This window comes from Mesoplodon mirus (genome assembly GCF_964341445.2).
Source record: "Mesoplodon mirus genome assembly, chromosome: 20".
Lineage (NCBI taxonomy): Eukaryota > Metazoa > Chordata > Mammalia > Artiodactyla > Ziphiidae > Mesoplodon > Mesoplodon mirus.
The window spans coordinates 23,995,832-24,017,373 of NC_138996.1; the positions used below are offsets into that span (position 1 = coordinate 23,995,832).

The 21,542-nt window shown below is 39.2% G+C and overlaps 1 protein-coding gene across 3 annotated transcripts in view; it reads left to right on the top strand.

Moving 5' to 3' along the window:
- Positions 1-21,542, top strand: part of SLC7A2 (solute carrier family 7 member 2) — a 73,061-nt gene that overhangs the window by 29,197 nt on the left and 22,322 nt on the right. For all 3 annotated transcript variants that reach the window (XM_082608651.1, XM_082608649.1, XM_082608650.1), the window contains exons 2-6: positions 13,292-13,682; positions 14,158-14,313; positions 17,810-17,975; positions 19,128-19,261; positions 20,290-20,512. In XM_082608651.1, the coding sequence (XP_082464777.1) occupies positions 13,307-13,682; positions 14,158-14,313; positions 17,810-17,975; positions 19,128-19,261; positions 20,290-20,512 (1,055 nt within the window). In that variant the 5' untranslated portion in view covers positions 13,292-13,306. The remainder of the gene's footprint in view (positions 1-13,291; positions 13,683-14,157; positions 14,314-17,809; positions 17,976-19,127; positions 19,262-20,289; positions 20,513-21,542) is intronic.

The following is a 21,542-nucleotide window of genomic DNA, read 5'->3' on the forward strand; positions in this document are numbered from 1 at the left end:
ATTAATCATTGATTACCAAATAGAGTTTTTAGAAGATTATGAAATAACAGGAATATTAAATTGTATAGTAATTTAAGGTATTGCTATTCAAAATTAAAAATCAAGATACATATTTCCAGGAACTTCTGATTAAGAATTTGCAAATTAATATGATTATTTTAAGGATTGGTTACTATTTATTAGGGAAATAACTTTAGTTGTTATTAAGTATTTATATAAAATTCAGTACCTTTTTCCAAGAAATTTTTTGTTTGTTTTTAAAATATTTTTATTGAAGTGTAGTTGATTTACAATGTTGTGTTAGTTTCAGGTGTACAGCAAAGTGATTCAGTTATACGTGTATTCGTTTTCAGATTCTTTTCCATTATAGGTTATTATAAGATATTGAATATAGTTCCATGTGCTATATATAGTAGATCCTTGTTTATCTGTTTTATATATAGTAGTGTGTATCTGTTAATCTCAAACTCCTAATTTATCCCTCCCACCCACCAAAAGGATTTTTTCAAATAAAGTAAGAGAAGAAAAATTGAAGTTGTAAAGAACTGATTTTAAGAAATGACTGATTGTATAAATTATCAATTCCAAAATGAATATTAAAGATTTTGGATACTGCTTCTTTATTAGAAAAATTCAATATTGATTTTCATATTTGTATTCTTTGTTCTAAGGACTCCTTAAGTGGTATTCAGCCTTTTTAAAAAAAAAATAAATTCTGGAATGGAAGAATGGATAAGGAATCAGATCAGTCATGGCTTCCCCAGGAAGACTCCCCTGCTGACACCCACCCCAGCCCCCTGAACAGGGCACTCCCTTCTGTGTGTTCTGGTAGTGCGTGGACTTCCCTTACCTAAAAGCGCACTATATGATAATGGTCTGTTGTATTTGTATTTCTCCCTCTGCCTGTATCTCCCCTGCCTCCTGGAATATTATTTAGAAATTGCCTTTAGACCATTTCCTTTTTTTTTTTTTTTAATTTCTAAGGCTTGATTTTTTTAGAGAAATTGACAGTCATTAAGCAACTGATCAGTTGAGTTCAGTCTATTCAATAATATAAAATTAGAAAAATCTGGTGAAAACTTAAGTTGGAGAAGTTGTTTGTAGTTACTGCATATTAATAGGTAGAATACAAATGTGAGAAGACTCTCAGACTTCAGTTTTAAGGACCTCGCCATTTCAAGTTATTTTAATTTTTAAAATTCTTCTTAGTTTGCATATTCTAAACTTGAATTTAGAGGCTCTGAATCATGATGATGAAGAGCTGGCACTGTTTTAATTACTTTCTCTGAACACATAATAGAAAAGTTTTATTCAGATTTATTGGAAGCCAACATGAATTTCCAAACTTCTCAGACAATAACAGTGTTTCAACAACCTGCCAAGATGCTAAGGATAAAAATCTCTGGTGATATATTGTTTCTGTATTTTAAGAAGTACCAAATCAGAACATGCTTTTCAAAATTGAAAATATAGTTTCAAAAATGACTATTTTTCAAGAAATGACTTTACAGCAAAACCATAAACCATAAGTATATTCGACATGGTATCCATCTAAATTTCTTGAGCATGAATTAAAAACGAATGTGAATTCTGGTTGAATTCCTTTTCTGCCACAGTTTGATGGAAGGAATTTTGCCTAGCATTGAAACAAAAGTGGCTGCATTCTAACAACTAAATTAGGTAGCCTTTTGAGGAGGGTGTGGGGTAAGTGAATTAAGAGGGATACTTCGGCTCTGGAAAGAGAATGATTAGAAGAAATCAGAGTGTTCTAAAGGACTTCTCAGTTTTTGCCTTCAGACAAAAAGAGCTTTCTTGTACTTTAACACCCCTCCTAGTCCACAAATGTACTTCTAGCATCTTTCATCTGAAATTCAGCTACTAATCCAGAAATAAGTAAAAATAAACTTCTTGAGCAGTGGCTCTTTGTTGACAGAGCATGGGTTCGTCCAGGTCATCTGGATTTCCTTGGCATCCTTGAGTTGGTTCTAATTTGTGTGGACAGTGGATTAAAATTGGAATTAAGGTAATAGTGAATATTTGTTTGTTTTTAAAACACTTCTGTTAGTCTTATTAAACAGTTTTTTAAGAAGTAATACGGAATGAATCACCTTCCTGTAAAGATGGGCAGCTTGAATGCCTGGTACTGTAGCAGACAGCCACCATCAAATTCAGTAGCGTTTAGGAGGATCACTGAATTGTGGCAAGATTTGATCAACAATCATCAAAGATACGCAGATTTAAATGTCAATAATCTAGAGAGCCCATTCATCTAGAATACGTTGTTTCGTGAAAATGTCATGCCAAAAACTCCTGCGTTTAGTTTTCTGACAGTTCAAAGAGATAGATGTGGAAATTTTAACTATGTTGTAGAAGCATATATTTAAAGTTACTATCTGTTTATTTTTTTGTGTTTAGAATGGGAGTGCAAGTTTTAAATGGTGAAAACAAAAACAAAACTGTGCTTGTATAAAGTTATACTGAAGTCATTCGGACATTATTTCTTCATCCCTTCTTATTGTTATCTATAAAATACATGCCTTATAAGGTTTGGACTTTTGGAGCTTGCAAATAGAGCTCAACAGTCGATCACCTAGCCTACAAACTTGTCTGGCCTGTCCCGCACTGTTCTCCTTCTTGACTCTTAAGGTGGAGATGCCATTTCTCCTTCTACCTAATTTCAGCTCTTCAACCCAGCACTGATCTCAGTCTTCCACATCTCAAGAACCTTGCTTTATCCATTCTCCCTTTTGGATTTTCAACCTCTCTTTCTCTCTTGGCACTTTCCCATTGGTATCTAAACAGATTAAGTTTCTTCTGTATAAAACGCTCTTCCTTGATTCCATGGGCCCCTCAGGGCATCGGCCTGAAAAAGGCACCTGAACATATTGCTTTCCTTTCCTCACTGCCCATAATTTTGAAGCCCCTGCAACCTGGCTTACACCCCGCCGCCCACAGAAACCTCACGTGTCAAGGTCACCAAAGGCTTCTTTGCCACAAAATTCCAAGGTCAAACATTTTCCTTTCATTTCGAGCACCATCTGACACTGATGACCACTCCTTCTTTCCTGAAAGCTCACTCCTTTTTTGGGTCAGAACTTTTCCTGGTTCCTTCTATCACTCCTGCCTCTCCTTTCCAGTCCCTCTGTGGGGGGTGGTAGTGGTTCTTCTCCTTCCCCTTCTCCTCCTTCTCCTTCTCCTTCTCCTTCTCCTCCTCCTCCCCCTCCTCCCCCTCCTCCTCCCCCTCCTCCTCCCCCTCCTCCCCCTCCCCCTCCTCCCCTCCTCCTCCTCCTCCCCCCTCTTCCTCCCCCCTCCTCCCCCTCCCCCCTCTTCTTCTTCTTCCTCCTCCTCTTCTTCTCCTTCTTCTCCTTCTTCTTCTTCTTCTTCTTCCTCCTCCTCCTCCTCCTTCTTCCTCTTCCTCTTTCCCTTCTTCTTCCCCTCCTCCTCCTCCTCCTCTCTTCCTTCACCTCCTTCCCTCCTTCCCTCTCCTTCCCTCCATCCCCCTCCCCCCTCCCACTCCTCCTCCTCCTTCCCATTCCTTAAATGTGTGCATCTTTGGTATTTCTTTTCCTTCCCTTCTCCTGTACAGTCTCTCCCTGGGTGATACTGTCTATTTAACTATCATCTCTGTGCTGATCATTCTCAGATTTCCTGTCTTCTGTGCCCTCCTGAGCTTTGCTGAAACCACATGGCAATTCCACACATTCCTTAAAATCAGAGTGGTCAGAAAGAACCTCCTTCTTGCTAATTCCTCATATAAGGCACACAAACCATCAGCAACTCTGGGTCCCAGATCCACACAGTCACCAACCCCTATATCCTCCACCTCCTAAAGGGCACTGTAGCCCATCCATTTCTCTTCACCCCACTGCCTTTACCCTAGTAAAGGGTGCAGGTCACAGTCTCTCATGCCTAGATTATCCCAGTAGCCTGTTTACCCTTCCCCTTAACTCTAGTCTTGATCTTTCTCATCCCTTCCGTATAACACAATCAGAACAATAATTGTCAAGTTGTGTATCTGGTTTAAAGTCCGTCAGTGATTCCCCACTGCCCTCACAGTCAAGTCCAAGCTCCCTGCATGGCCTGGGGACCCCTCTGCTTACCTCTACTTCCCTCTAGCTTTTCCCCCAGCCCCTGAGCTCTATATGTATGAAATTACTTTCTGTGCCTCTGCCTTTGCTGTTCCCTCTGCTCAGAGCACTCATCATCCCCACCACTGCCCCCCAGCCTCCTTCCCATTGCACCTTCAGATGCCTAAATCCAACTCATCCTTTCAAAGGCCTCAGGTTAGACGTAGCTCTCTCTAGGAAAGTTCCTCTGACCACCTGAACCCCAGTCAGAGTCTGAGTGAGGAGCCCCTCCTGTTGAAACAAGAGGGGAGGGGGCGGAGCACACCGTTTAAAAGAAGGACAGCCCTTGAGGGTGTGACGTAATGGGTTAGAACCAGCCAGGTCCAAGAGGACAGAAGATTTGACTTCTGGTGGACCTTGAGCATCATTAGATGCTCGTTGTAATACACTAGCCAAATGACACACCCACCGGTGCCGTGACAGCTCCAAGGCCAACCAGAAAAGGGCAAAAAGTGGGCGGTGGCCCAATTCCTGGAAATCTCCTCCCGTTCCCCCAAATAGTTGGAATAACCTCCCACTTATTAGCCTATGAAATTACCCAGTCCATAAAAACTAGCCACCCATATTTCATGCCCTTTTGCCTTCTGAGATGAAAATGGCCCACACTCTGTGGAGTGTGTTTCTCCCAAGGCCCTTCTCACCTTTTGAGATGGACCGCATTCTCTCTATGGAATGTGTATCTCTCTAAATAAATCCACTTCGTATCTATCACTTTGTCTCTCACTGAATTCTTTCTGCGATGAGACATAAAGACCCTGAGCTTCAGTAAGTCCTAAGATGAGGTGTGTGATCTCAATGAAAAGACCATGGGTTCAAGTCTCAGTCTGAATTCTAGCTGGGTTCAAGTCCCAATCTGAGTTGTGTGGTTTCACTGTGGGCCCCTCTCGCCTTCCCTTGTGCAGAAGCATTTGCTTCATGATATTGAACTGGCTGCTGTCTGCGCCGCCCACTCCACTGTAAGTGCCGTGAGGGGAGAAATTTTGGCAGCCTGTTCATGGCTGTTTCAGTGCCTAGTGGTGTGCACTGAAATATTTGTGGAACTAATAAAAGGGTGGAAAGTGCTTTTAGGAAATCTGCAATTTTTAACAAAAAACAACCCACTAACATTAAGGTCTTAAGGCAGGGGTGTTGAGAAACTTCTCTCCTCTGACTCAGGAAACTCTTAAAAACCCTCTCGAGTATGATAAAATATTTCCAGGGCTTCCTTTATTCTCCCTCCCTTCATTAGGTAAATAATGGCTCTGCTACTGGTTTACTACTATAATTCATTGGTGAACAAAATGCTTTAAACATCTTTAGTAAGTGCTAGAGAGCCCTTGTTGGCTATTTCTGGGACTTTGATAAGGCGGAGGATGTTCCTGGCTCAGTAGTGGGCATTGGAGAAATAGTGGTACCAGGAACCCAGGTTGGATGTATGTCTAAGAATAGATTTTCTCTGCCCTATATGAAATCACCTTTTTCAGGTAGAGGGTATATATGTCTGTGCTTGTGTATAAAGGACAGACCTAATGCATATTAAACTCTATGAGGACCTTATTGGAGAAATATCTAAACAAATTCAAGTTATTCCATCAGGACACCTGCTCTAGGAAAGAAGAGGAATTCTCAGGAAACCCACCAGATATGGCAGGAAGTAGCAGAAGATTTGAAGGGTTGAAATCAGGAGTAAGGTTGCTGGAGCCAGCCCTACTGATACGACCTTGACCTTCATCAGTTGCCTCTGGTTTCAGGGAACAGAGATCACTCAAAATAGAGTAAGTGAACAGGAAGTTTGTTGAATGGATACAGAGGGCTCACACACTCAACATCAGGAAGGACAGACAGGAGGGCCTGAGCCATTCAATGGTGTCATTCAGATTTTCAAGACTATTGAATGAGTGTACCTGGCCTTTGGATATTTAACCCAGAGTCAGGTGTCTGGTCCGGTTACCTGTGGCTTGGGGGATGGGAGGAGAGTGCTGTGAGGAGAGCAGATTCTCTTCCAAGGAGGTGTGGGCAGGTGGGCAATGACTAGGCTGTCTGGCGAGATGGCAGCTCAACCTAGTGGCTGTGAATAAAGGATCCAAAGTCATGCCTGCTGGGTTCATCCCTGGCTCCACGTCTACCTGTGATATTGGCTGACCTCTGTCTGCCTCAGTTTCCTCATCGATACTATGAGAGTCCTGATCTTATAGGGATATTGTGAAGGTTCATGAAAGCATAAATTAAAGGGGCTTAGCACACAGTAAGTGCTCAACAAACATTAGCCATCTTTATCAGCCTAGCACTTCCTAGATTCGTGACAGGTGTGAAATACCTTTGCAAAGGGTATCTCTTGATGTTTGAAATGGCATGTAAAGGGTGACTGGGCTTAGCCAAGGACACCTCCTTCAGTGGCTGCTTGGAGAATGGGAACAGGTGGTACCCTCTGGCATTTGGAGTGATTTATTAGCCGGGGATTGCTCAGCCTAAATGGGAACGGGCGTCTGCCCGGGGCTGAAGGAGCCACCAAGATCCTTGACTGTGAGTGGGTCGCTGACTGGGCAGATACTCTTATTACCCAGCTGCTGGGGGCTCTGTTTCTTCTTTTCTTTTCTTTTCTTTTTTCACTTCCTCTCTTCTCCAACCCTAAAACAAAAGTTGGACACTTAATTTTTTTAATTGCTCTGCATCTATTGGAATGAGACAGCTAGGTATGCCTTATTCCTGTAATTTGGCCTTTAATAAAGCTAAATGGATTGACGTGTTTTGAAGCACCAGCTGCCTGTACAAACTAGAATTCTCCATCAGCTGTTTGCTTCGGATGTCCTTAGAAAGATGCTTGTCTGTGTCTGGATTCTGTGTCAGAAATCTTGAAATAGTTTAACTTCCTGGTAGTACCGATTTGATATAAAAGGGGAGAAAACATAAATATTATTGCCACAATGATTGTGACTTTATAGTGGTCTCAGTTGTGTCCTTCACTTTTACTTATTTCTGCATTTGTGTTCACCTATCTGGGGAAAACTTTGGAGGATGATACTGCTCAGAAGTTTTGCTTTGGTGAAAAGATAAGTTTTGGACCAAATATAAGTGAAATGTATATGAAAGGGTATTCTGTTTTCCAGAAAAATAAAGGTTTAAGGTTTGAATGCAAAAGTTTGTTGTTGTTGGTTTTTTTGTTTTTTACCTACCAAGGTGAACAGTTACCATTTCTAATTATCTTTTATCCTGCATTGTACTTCTGGTGTATTTTATGAGAAACTAATCTCTTAAAAGTAAGAGGAATGAAAGAAAGATCAATAATTCCATGGTATTATGTCCATATCTTTTTTTCCCCTTTCACTAAATTATTTAGCTTACAGTAAAATTTGAAAATATTTTCTGAACTTTAAAGTTATAGAAATGTCATTGCAGCTCTATTTACAATAGCCAGGACATGGAAGCAACCTAAGTGTCCATCAACGATGAATGGATAAAGAAGATGTGGCCCATATATACAATGGAATATTACTCAGCCATAAAAAGAAATGAAATTGAGTTATTTGTAGTGAGGTGGATGGACCTAGAGTCTGTCATACAGAGTGAAGTAAGTCAGAAAGAGAAAAACAAATACCGTATGCTAACACATATAATATGGAATCTAAAAAAATGGTTCTGAAGAACCTAGGGGCAGGACAGGAATAAAGATGCAGATGTAGAGAATGGACTTGAGGACACAGGGAGGGGGAAGGGTAAGCTGGGACGAAGTGAGAGAGTGGCATGGACATATATACACTACCAAATGTAAAACAGATAGCTAGTGGGAAGCAGCCGCATGGCACAGGGAGATCAGCTCGGTGCTTTGTGACCACCTAGAGGGGTGGGATAGGGAGGGTGGGAGGGAGGGAGATGCAAGAGGGAGGAGACATGGGGATATATGTTTATGTATAACTGATTCACTTTGTTATACAGCAGCAACTAACACACCCTTGTAAAGCAAATATACTTCAATACAGATGTTAAAAAAAAAAAGCTATAGAAATGTAATTGATGTTGAGTTTGGAGATTGCAAACCCCAAAGCTCTAGCTCAGAGAAAACACACACACACAATATGGCAAAGTTCCCAGGCTTACATGGTTTTAATTCCTTTTCCCCTATCAGGCCCAAAACAGAAAGTGCAAATATCTCACCATGAAACCAGCAATCACGTGAGGAAGGCAAGTTGGTTATAGGGTTCGGAGGAGCGCATCCGGTGAGGATTTGTTGGAATGCCTGCCCCCACAGCTCCTATCTCCCGAAAGATTTGTTGTCAGGGTCTGTGATACTGATACCGAGGATTAAGTTTGAAATCTCAGCCTTTATGTAGGGGAGGAGCTGCATTTCTGTGCAGCTAAATGCTACGTCAAACTTTCGAACCGAAGTGAAAATCCAGGATCAACTTTTGACTGTAATTAGCAGATTTTGCAAGATTTCTGTGGTTAGTGGAAAAGAGGTCTTCTCTCTATATAGTGTTGTTATATCATCAGGCCTAGGGATTTATTTGACCTAAAACTCTACATGGTCAAGTTTACAACCTGGATTGAAGAAGTTTGAGAAACGGATAATTCCAAGTTGCTGAGGAGGGAATTTAGCTTTCTGGCAAGAATTAATAAGGGCTCCATCGGGGAGTTAGATGTCTTGAAACTGTTATACTTAGGGTTGGGGATGGGGGAAGGGACTCAGGAAGATCTGACTATCACCAGACTCATTAAATCCACTCACAGGCTTTACTGCTGACTGAGCTGTTGCAGATTCTGTTGGCTAATTACATTTTCAGATCTAAGCTAATATGTGCATATTTTACGCCTCAGTAGAGAGGCCACTGTCTTAGCAATTAGTAAAATAACTGTTTATTGAAAAAAGATACGTATCTCTTTATAGTATCACCAGAATCATTTGTGACCTCATAGGAATGTTGATTAGAGTTTTATATTTTAAGGTTCAGGTCCTGGGTATGAGTGTTGCGTGGGCCTCTTCCCAAAGTCTAACATCATTGTCCTTTACTTACATTTATGTAGGGTTCATACTGAGTACCAATCCTTGGTCATGGTGGCAACAGCTGACAGTGGGTATGATGGTTTGGATCATTGTCTGCTCTTGGAAAAACAGTCTCTGTCCTCCAGACCAAATAGAATCACCTTCAAAATCCTTGCATATTTTCACTGCATAGTCGTTTGCTGATGAGACAACACACCAGAGCCCAGGCAGGGACAGTAAATGCAGACATGTGTCAAAGAATAAGTATGAGTGGATTTTTTTCAGCAATGAAAGAACCTTCTAGAAATGAGAGTAAGGTTGTCATAACCATGTACATAAGGAACATATCTTTTTAAATGCTTTAAAGGAAAAGTTACTAAATTTTAAAAAAGTAAATATCAAATTATATTACATTAGACACAAATATCTTATTTTTTCTCATTCTCCTGTTGCCACTTCCATATATCAGTGTATCTCCACAAAAACATATTTAACAAAAGCACGGGATTCTTTTTTCTTTATTGATTATATGATACACCTGCTAGGATTTAATAAATGTTTATTTAACAATGATTCATTAAATTGACCCAGTATGTTTTTACATTGCTTTTTCCCATCTCGTTATATTTCTGCAAAGTCGGTTTTGTATCATAGCTTTTGCAATCAGTATTTTATCAGTTGTGCGTAGTTAAGACTGTTTGCCAAGGACATTGCCTAACCTGTCAATTCAGAGAAGAGTTTCTGACGTCTGCATTTCTGTTACTCAAAAGCAAATGAATGCTTGACAAGTGGCAGCTTTGTCTTATTTGCTCAGGGCAACGCAGAAGACCTGGACCTGAAATACTTTCTATTTTTAATAGGAAAGAGGCAGTGGCAATCAGATCTTCTCTGATTAAAGCTGTATGTTTCTGTAAACAGTCTGCTTCCCATGTAACCTGGAGTGAATTAAATTCACTTTTCTATTGACAGGATGCGGGTCACTCATTTATTCATTTTGGGTAACTGTTACTAATAAAACTTTTCACTATTTTTAGCATTTCAAAGAAGGTTGTTTAGGGCTTCCCTGGTGGCGCAGTGGTTGCGAGTCCGCCTGCCGATGCGGGAGACACGGATTCGTGCCCCGGTCCGGGAAGATCCCACATGCCGCGGAGCGGCTGGGCCCGTGAGCCATGGCCGCTGAGCCTGCGCGTCTGGAGCCTGTGCTCCGCAGCGGGAGAGGCCACAACAGTGAGAGGCCCGTGTAACGCAAAAAAAAAAAAAAAAAAGAAGAAGGTTGTTTATCGGTTGGCTTGCTTATTCTTTTTTATTTTTATGCTATGTTGTGTTCGTGGGGGGGTTTAGAAATTTCGAAAACAACATGGTGACCATATTACCAAAAAAAAAAGAATAAAAAAATAAATAAAAGCTCACCCACAGTCATATCACTCTCCGTTCTTCATTTTCTTTGCTTCCTTCCAGATTCCTTTGCAATAGTTGTAGAATTTGTCTTTTATTCATAACATGTGAGGTCAATCAATCGCTTTATCAAGAGTGTTTTAATTAATGACTAACAGGTGTGCTTCATTCTGTATATCAGTTGTTTCCTAAAGTTGTGTATGACGTGTTCCATTTTCCTATGATCTTAAATCATTACCAAAATTCAGTGGGTCTTCATTTCTTAGCATTTTTCAGCTGGCAGTTATCCCTAATTCTTGATCTTTGCACATCTCTGTTGTATAAAAATGCGTAAATATTATTGGAGGTCAGCATTTATAAATCCCTTCAATTGCCATCCTCCCACCTCAGTTGGCCTTTGTACAACTCCAACTTTTCACTTGATTCTTTTTTAAGCAAAACACTTCTCTCCCTTATCTTCTAGACGTGTTATATGAGAAATAGCTATGTAAGGGCTAGATAAGGGTAGAAATTGATACACATTTGATTTATGGAAGTTTGATAGATTTTGACTTTGGAAGCGCAAGTATGGGCAAAATGGGAGATGTCATCTCTTTTTGCAAATTTTTCAACAAGTATTTGTGAAGTGCCATGCTTGGCACTATGCCAGGTGGTGTGGAAGATAATGATGTGTAAAACTTTATTTTTATTATCAAGGAACTTTTCACTCATTTGCATTTTTCTTTAGGATTTTCCTCTATATTCTTTGAATCAGCTGCTTTCAACATCAAGGACTTGCATTTATATTGATGTGAATAATGTTGAGTGAGTTAGCTTTATATACTAGGGTTAGCATGAAACTGGATTATTCATATCCCAGAAATGTTTTTCTCATATGAGCAATAAGTCATTGAGATTCAGGGTAGAAAATTTATTATACTACTATTTTTAAATAAAATAAGTTTGTTTTTTTTTTTTTTTTTTTGCCGTACGCAGGCCTCTCACTGCTGTGGCCTCTCCCGCCGCGGAGCACAGGCTCCGGACGCGCAGGCTCAGCGGCCATGGCTCACGGGCCCAGCCGCTCTACGGCATGCGGGATCCTCCCGGACCAGGGCACGAAACCGTGTCCCCTGCATCGGCAGGCGGACTCCCAACCACTAAGCCACCAGGGAAGCCCTAAAATAAGTTTTAATAATAGTTTTCTTTTACAGAGATTAAGGTCGAGAAATGTTCAAGGATTTATTTCATAGGATAGAAAGCCCTAAGTTCTTCAGAGAAGATGTCAAGCTGTGATCTCATGAGTTTAAGCTATTGATAATGAGTATAAAAAGATTGAAGGGATAACATTCAGCCTCTGTAGATCATTGTGCAATCAGGGTAAACATGACTCTGAACTTCTAAAAGTTAAATACATTTAACTTTATTGACTGAGAAGCTGCATATACTATTATATTCCCTATTCCTCAGTTATTTCTTAGTCTTCTGAGTTATATGTCTCCGTAGACAAGGCCATATAGTGCCTTTTAATTTTTATATTTCTTCTATATATAAGTTGTACATAGTCATTGGAGGTAAATTTAGAAACATATTAGCTATATAATATATATTGTATATTACCAATATTACTGTTAATATTTTGGTATATTTTGCTTCAGACTTTTTACTGTAATATGTGTATTTTTTTCCTTACTAAATCCACATTTTATAACCTGATGAATTTTTTTTTCAGTGTTAGGTTATTTGGGCCTGTAAGGTATGGGGAGTGAGACCTTCTGTCTACCTTATTCATTCCATTTAAAAAAGAATATGTCGGGCTTCCCTGGTGGAGCAGTGGTTGGGATTCCACCTGCCGACGCAGGGGACACGGGTTCGTGCCCTGGTCCAGGAGGATCCCGCATGCCGCAGAGCGACTGGGCCTGTGAGCCATGGCCGCTGAGCCTGCGCGTCCGGAGCCTGTGCTCTACAACGGGAGAGGCCATGGCAGTGAGGGTCCCGCGTACCGCAAAAAAAAAAAAAAAAAAAAGAATATATCAAACTTGGCATGGACTTTGACTTCATTTATTTAGAAATTGCAAGTAAATATGAATAAGCATGTGTGTTTTATTACAAATTCATACTTAAAGCATAAGTGAATAGCAGTTTTATTTAGAAAACTCTAAGCATGTTTTGGGGGGAATTTTTTTAATTCTAAAAGGTTCAAGTGGCTCCACATTAAAATGAAACAATGAAATGAAAGCAGAGCTCACACATATTTGATAAAGCTGTAGACCACATAATGATGGCGTTTTTACCTGCTTTTAGGCAATACCTAGAATGTAAGTCTGGTAAAGCTGGAGGCCATACCAGCGTTCCACACCATACTAGACATAATCTTGGCACAATCCCTGGCATGTAATAAGGCCTAAAAAAATATGAGTTCAAGGAATGATTGAAGCAAAGAGACAGAGAGAGAACCAGAAAGATGAGGTGATTTACCCCTTTGCTTGAAGCAACAACAAATAAGCCATCTCTTGGAATATATTTCTATGGGCATATCCTTAAAAATTGCAACAACAAACAAAAATGGCAGATCTTTTTAATCGCCCAAGGCTCCTATTCCTTTGCTCCCCCAATAAGTCATTTGTGGCAGAACCTTCTAAAAGGCCACGTCAGAGTGAGCTCTGAGAAAATCACAGCTTTGGCTCCTTCAACCCTCCTTCTGATTGCTCCGGGCCGCACCTCCAGCAAGGAGTAAAAGCAATCAGGTGGCACAGCTGTGCGGAGAAGCTGGGAGGGTAACTGGACGGATGACGGTTCCAGATCAGCTTTTAACCCCCTCCCTTCTCTTCTTCAGGTTGCCATCTTCAGAATGATTCCCTGCAGAGCAGCGCTGTCTTTTGCGCGATGTCTGATCCGGAGAAAAATCGTCACTCTGGACAGTCTAGAAGATACCAAACTGTGCCGTTGCTTATCCACCATGGACCTCATTGCCCTGGGTGTTGGAAGCACTCTGGGTGCCGGGGTTTATGTCCTCGCTGGCGAGGTTGCCAAAGCGGATTCTGGCCCTAGCATCGTGGTCTCCTTCCTCATCGCTGCGCTGGCTTCCGTGATGGCAGGCCTTTGCTATGCTGAATTTGGGGCCCGAGTTCCCAAGACTGGGTCTGCCTATTTGTACACTTACGTTACTGTCGGAGAACTGTGGGCCTTCATCACTGGCTGGAATCTCATTTTATCTTATGTGATAGGTATGTTTCCAAAAAATCAACCTAATTGGGTAAAATGGTAGAAATGGCACTCCTGAGTCAGCGGCCTTAGGGTTCTGTGATAGGTCTGCATTAATTAGCGACTAGGTGATCAGAGTGTATCTATTGGTCCCTGCGTGTCTCATTTTTCTCATCTCTAAAGTGTCTCCTTCTAGTTTCAAAATTCGGTGATTCTGCTTCATCTCTGAATATGCCATCTCTTAGTGGGTTTGACAACCTTTCTTAAAAAACGATAGTTCTTTAATGCAAATAAAATTGCCTGATTCCACAGTTATGGACTTGAGCATTTGATTGCTATTGTATAATTATAAAGTTATCAAGATAATTTTATATGTGATTAAAATGTTCACTTCTGTCTGAACTAACCCATGATTATCCTAGAATAGAGTAGCAAAAGATGTTATGTTAATTTTCTCCCACTGACTTTGTATTCTCTGAACGTTCTGTGTTTTGGAAGGAACATCAAGTGTTGCAAGGGCTTGGAGTGGCACCTTTGATGAACTTCTTAGCAAACAGATCGGTCAGTTTTTCAGGACATACTTCAAAATGAATTATACTGGCCTTGCAGAGTATCCTGACTTTTTTGCTGTTTGTCTTATATTACTTCTAGCAGGTAAGAAAACCAATTACACTTCTCCCTAAGATGAGCCGGGCTAGTTGTCCCAGGAAAATAGGTTACCACTGAATTTGGGACCTGAGTTCGAAGGCTAGTAACACATAAGTTACTATTGGACATCTGTGGGCCTTGTGACTAGCTAGAATCACATTTTATCTTCTGTGATAAGTATGTTTCAAAAATAAATCTAAATTACATGGACTGGTAGAAATAGTACTTCTGAGTCAATGACACCTGGAATGCACTAAATAATCAGATAAGGTACATAAATTTTATAATACTAATTGGAGATTTGCAGGAATGGCAACAAAGCTTCAATAAGGAAGGATATAAAATTTTTGGCCTTATTTCATCTTGTTAGTTACAACTAAGGATATTTGCAAGCATGCTGTTTCTAGAAGAAATTCTGTCTTTCTATTTATGCCTATATAATGTCGACATCTGGTTGAAAAGGGAGCAAGCATATTCAAACCACCCATCATTTTTTTTAATGTAGACATTATGGAGACAAACATACTTGATACTGGAATTTTCCTGTTTTCATTAGTTGTGTAGCATAGTCGTTTAGAAAGGCATAGGAATTAGAGTGACCAGGTTTTCAATTCTACTCTGCCACTTCCTATCTTTAGAACACTGAGTGACTTCATCTTTCCATGACTCAGTTTGTTCATCCATAAAATGAGGACGTCAATGTTTATCTTGTGCAGGCTTTTTGCTTGATGCATAGTAAGCACTTAGGTGGCAGGCAGTTTTATTTTGTAGGCATAGCTCATCCCTGCTGTCCCCTGATATTTGTTTTAATTATTTGAGCGTTTTCAATTTTGATTGTTACCCTACCTGGCACTCCTGCTTAAATCCATCAAGGATTGCACTGAGAATAAAGTCCATGTTTGTTCCCATTTCCTGCTTGATAGACCCTTGATTTCCTGTCCAACCTTATCACTAGCTACTTTCTCCCTATCTTTCTATAATTTTTCCTTAGAAAATTACATAATTAAAAAAATAACTTTACCCTTTAAAACGTTAGCCATTAGTTTAATGTTTTAGGTAGGGATATGGTTAGGGACATGAACAAAATTTATAGGTCCAAGTTATTTGGCATTTTCCTTCTAATGTCAAGAAAAATTGCATGAATTGTTTTTCAACAGGTGATAGGTTTTATTTGTTTTGATTTCTCAACCGCCTAGCTAACATTAAATTAGTTACATCACATTTTATTTAAGGATGGTTTCAGTTACCTTAAATATTCAGCTTTAATCTCTAAACAATGAGAAGCATGTAGTTATGACACAGTTTCTGTCATTAAATTCCATGGCAAGACTCAGGCTTTGGCCTGCATCTTATGTTCCATGTTCATCAACCATCATGTCTTTTCTTTCAGGACAGGCTAAGATTACATGATAACTTTGTTCTTAGAACCTTCAAAGACCAAAACCTCCTGTTGTAATCTTTATTCATACTGTAATGCCAAATGTCTTGTCAACTGAGGCTGTTGTTTTATTAAAGATACAAGGGAAGTGTATGCAGCATTTAGATGAGAAGGCTAATTTACTGGTGGGAGTTGGGGATCTCAGAATGGAGAGTGCACTTGGGGTACTGGGAAACTTTTATAAAACTTGGCACTGGCTTTGTTATTTTTCCCAAATGTATAGTAGTATAGTGTATATTTCCAAGGTGTAGAGTTGTATAGTGTTTCCTAATCTGACAGATAGTTACAGAGTCAGTAATTGTACTGACAGAGTCAATAATTGTACTGACCATACAGTTTTCCTTTATATTAATATAGTTGTATTCTTGTATAATTCTGGGACTTATACAGGTAGGAGAATGAAATTCAGCTTTTCTCATCTCTACTTGGATAATTTTGCTTATTTGATCATGGGTGGTACAGATACGGGGAAGAAGCAAGTATGTATGTGATATAAGCCTTTCATCACAGTGATTTCCCCAACAGTAAAAAGTAAACTTTCTTTGATCCATAATTCATATCTTATACAAGGTGTATTAAAGATATGGATATGATAGATATAATCATGAAAGTACTGGAAGGAAACAAAGGTGAATGTTTTGGGGTTAATATTAGGGAAAATCAGGCTTCCCTGGTGGCGCAGTGGTTGGGGGTCCGCCTGCCAATGTAGGGGACATGGGTTCGTGTCCTGGTCCCGGTCCAGGAAGATCCCACATGCCGTGGAGTGGCTAGGCCCGTGAGCCATGGCCGACATGCCGTGGAGCGGCTAGGCCCGTGAGCCATGGCCGCTGAGCCTATGCGTCCGGAGCCTGTGCTCCGCAACGGGAGAGGCCACAACAGTGAGAGGCCCGCGTACCGCAAAAAAAAAAAAAAAAAGTTATTAAAGATGGTTGTTTAAAAAAATATATATATATTAGGGAAAATCTTTCTAGAGGTAAACTAAAGAGGAAACATTTATATTCTAAAACTTTCTTACATGTTTAATCAACACTAAGATTAAAAGTACATGATAAATTGGGGATACCATGCTATATACATACACAGTGAGAGAGTTTATAGCATTATTGTATAAACAAGTCTTATAAATCAATATGAATAAGAATAGCCTAATGGGAAAAAAATGGACAATGTAAATTGGGCCAAACTTTCTGGAGACTGTTTTGATGGTATGAACCAAAAGTCTTACATAAAGTGTATACTGTTGATATGGTATTACCTTATAGAAAATTATTGTAAAGAAATAATTGAAAGTGTAAAAAGATATTTATGAAAGGATGATTAGGTCAGTACTGTTTATAGTTGTAAGAAACTAACAGTGACCTGATTGTCTGTAAATATAGGAGTGAAATGTAGTGTCTCCATACAGTAGAAGAGTATGTGATTGTTAAAAATGAAGTTATAGGTTTGTTGACATGTAAATGTGTGCCTGTGTGTCTTTGTGTGTGTGTGTGCAAAATTCTGGAAAGGAAATTACACTTGATCTTTATTTCCTTTCTTTTTTCTTTTCTGTATCTTCAAGTTACTTGAATAGGAAATTGATTGCATTTACAATCAGAATATAAAAATAAAACTATTAAAATGAATACTGATTTAACAAAATATCTTTGTCATGACAATTGAATAATTATTTTGTTCAATGTATTCTGTAAATATGAGGCAGACAATATGATTGAGCTTTTACTTTAAAAAATTTTCAGCCATTAACCTTGAAGTGGCTTTTTAGAACAGCATTTCATTAAAATTAAGTTACCTTACCTACCCATTGATAATAAAAGCCAGTTACTAAATTTATTCATTTATCGGAGAGTTTGGGATCTCCTGGCTATGAGCACAGTCTGCATTCTGAAATCAAGTTAGTTTTATTCACAGTTAGGTGACTAAGAATTCTCAATAGAAAGGGATAAATGTCAGTTAAATATATGAATGCTGGTGAAATGATATCCTGAAGCTTGTAACTGTCTCAAAATGCTGTTGCCTTTTCCTAAAGGTTAGGTAAACATTAAAATACCCTTTCTTTTTCCATAGGTCTTTTATCTTTTGGAGTCAAAGAGTCTGCTTGGGTGAATAAAGTCTTCACAGCCATTAATATCCTGGTCCTTCTCTTTGTTATGGTCGCTGGGTTTGTGAAAGGAAACGTGGCAAACTGGAAGATCAGTGAAGAGTTTCTCAAAAATATATCTGCAAGTGCCAGGTTAAATATTCGGGGTTTCCCCCTCCTATTTTGAGTTTTTAAAAATATTTGCTTGCTTTTGTCTTATGTTACATTTTCCTCTGGAAAAACTGTTCTCAAACTTTTTGCTTCAGAGAACTTTCTGAAGGTCTGTTCTATTTCAAGATTGTTCTTCCTGAATGCATAGGTGTGCTCACTACTGAGCAGCTGTTTAAAGCCATGCAGTTGCTGGTTCTTAATCTCAAGCTTGGCTCCAGTTTTAAGGAAGAGCAAGGAGAGGTCCTAACCATTGGAAGGATGGTTTTTTCCCTCCAAAGATTTGTCACCTCAAAATAACAAAGAGCATTTTTGAGTCATGCATCCTTTAGTTTTTCCTTTGGGGACACTATTTGGTTCCACTGCATTCTTTCAACCCTGTAGTAATTTTCACGCCTGCTGGTTTTTTTGAGAATGTTATTGATTGCATAAACAGAATTGTCTATGCATTTCACTTTAAACTGATAATCTCAAATATTAAATTAATTATATATGAAAGGTTTCATCCTAAGATTTAAGCATAATATTCCTGTGTGTAAATAAGATTACAAAAACGTCTATTACATGAAGTGATGTACATGTACATGTTTTTCTTTACATATGTTATTTGTAGCCATTCTGATGAGGCAAAAATTTAGTATCCTCTGGTTTTATATAATTTTTAACATGTAATAGAATATTCAGCTTCAGTATTATTAATCAAGATTAGAGAATTTTATTTCACCTTGTCAAAAGCCCTCTTAGTAAATTTTTCAGATGTACAGTCTGCCCCACTGTCCACGAGAAGAGAAAGTTTCTTGTCTTTATTTCAGATCATGGCCCATATATGGGGTCTCTGTTCTCAAAATCCTACCTGGCTATGAGTTCCAGCCAGAGTGCATCTGAGTCCTCTGCTTATGCTAATGATCAGCCTCTAGTTGAGTGCTGGTAACCAGAGAGGGGTGCCATTATTGAGAACACCACCACATCCTCTAGGATAGGGTAAAAAAAATCAGAGTTTACCTTCAGTTTTGTACACATCAGCTTCCAAGGGCTGATGAACACAATAACCTTCCGAGGCTGTAGTTTGAGACAAACTGCTTGAAGAAGCAGTTTTCTAGGAAAATGACTTTCCAATGTGCTTCTTCTCTTCCTTAGGGAGCCACCTTCTGAAAATGGAACAAGTATCTATGGGGCTGGTGGCTTTATGCCTTATGGCTTTGCAGGAACTTTGGCTGGGGCTGCAACCTGCTTTTATGCCTTTGTGGGATTTGACTGCATTGCAACAACTGGTAAGAGCAGACTCTTGGCTCTGTGTCGAAGGAAAAATTGTTCTTTGAACCACATGAGTACCCATAGGTGACAACAGAGGTTCAAGGGAAGAGAGTGGAATTTGGGATAATAAGGGCTGGTTCCAGACCCAGAAGTAACACCTGCTGTATAAAAAGAAACTTAGTGAAACTCTCTGAGCTTTGGTTTCCATATTGGTAAAATCAGGAGAGCAATACCTACCTCTCAGATGTTATGAAGGGTACCTAAGATTATGAAAAATACTTTGCAAGTTGTCAACTACTTTATAAGTGTTGGTGATAATTACTACCCTTAACCTTTGGTCTGAAAGTGCTATCACAGTGAGTAACAACAATGATCATGCTCTTAAATTGTTTCTTCTTTAACAGGACAAAATATGTTGTGATAATTCTTTCCTCTTTATCCTGTACAACAAAGTAATCATGCTACAATTAGTTAGCCCTAAATGCTTCCTCTGGGTTCACATTTTTTTTGGGGGGGGTTCACATTATTGCATGGCCTTATAATTGACCATATTTGGGGTGTTTCAACTGCCAAATTGTATTAGAAAGATTGAAAAAGTGCTGTTTTTTATTAAAACTAAAATTTAATATAAATCAATGCACTGAGTAGAAGTTTGTCTTCATATATATGGAAGCCTTCATAATTAAGGGCCTGCAGGATGCCACGATGTGTAATCTCTGTGGAGGAATCATTTTCCAAATGGATTAAGACTTCTGTTCTATCCCTAAACATTTAATAGTGCTGGGATAACATATTTTTTCTTTCCGGAAATGGGAAACTGACTTGCAGGATTTCTCGCTTTCTCTTCTTGCCTCTGGGCTTTGGTCTTTATGTGACAGCACAGGACCCTCAAGAAGAGAAGAAACGTCATGTAGCATAGATGGAGCAAGCTGAGAAAACAGAAGGGACAGAGCAGAGTAGAATTACTGTGAAGGAGAAGAAGAGTTCATGTTTTACCTATTCATGTTTTATTAAATATGCAAATCTTTCATTTATGTTTCCTTAGGTGAGGAAGTCCGGAATCCTCAGAAAGCTATTCCTATTGGAATTGTGACTTCTCTGCTCGTTTGCTTTATGGCCTATTTTGGGGTCTCAGCAGCTTTAACACTGATGATGCCATACTACCTCCTCGATGAGAAAAGCCCCCTTCCTGTAGCGTTTGAGTATGTTGGATGGGGTCCAGCCAAATATGTCGTTGCCGCAGGCTCCCTCTGTGCTTTGTCAACAAGGTACGTTGCATTGCCTTTGGGGCAGAGCTGTCTGGGCGACTGCAAAGGTAGTCAGTGCCTAAAGCATTGCTTTTGTATGTTTTAAAAATAATCCTAATACGAGGAACACATTATGCAACTGTATTCTCTGAATAGTTCGCCCAAATTGCCATATCGAAATCTTAAGGGGTAAAAATGTTTCCCCCGTCAGTTAAAAGTCAGTTTTTCAAGATAATGATGATCCAAGCTTCTGTGGATATATATGGCATTTCTACACACTTATATATTTCATACACGTTCACATATGTATGTCCTGTACAGCTTCACAGTGCTTATCCTGGTATGTTTCCCTGCTGGCTTTGGGGTTACTTGTACTGCTACAGACAACTGAGACCTTATGTGCAGACTTGACACTTTCTGCTGTCTTTTAAAATAATATCAAGTCTGTACTGAGTGGAAGCTATGTGCTGTGGCATTGTTAAGTATAATGTGCTTTTTATTATGAAGCACTGAGGCTTTTTCCTCTCAGCACTGATTCGAGTGAACTTGGTGGAGAAATGGAAATTACTGTTCTCAAGTTAATGGTGGAAATTTGTATAAATCTATGCGAAAAGAATAGTTGAATCTCAAGTATTCAGATTTTTAGTAGCTGCTTATTTTAACATTTTATGATTCATTTCTCAAGTTTCCTGAGCTACTCATATTTTAATTTAACATGTGATCATAAGATATTTCATTCGAGTTTTATATCATGCTATACTTAGCGCATTCTTACAAAGAGAAAAATTAATCTCTGCTTGAGTACTAATTTTTTGAAGTGAAAATAATTTTCTAAAAGTCTGAAATTGGAAAAAGAAATTTTTTTGTATAATTCATTAGCCTAGCTTTTTTCCCCTCAAACTCTCTTTTATTTTGTATTCAAGATAATAAATATTAAGCAGCAATTAGAAATTACCCCTGTTGGTTTCTTAGCCATCTGCCAGTGTTGAGGTTTATTTTAAATAGTTTCAAACAGTTTCAAAAATCTGAACTGTGGTGATACCTTGCCACC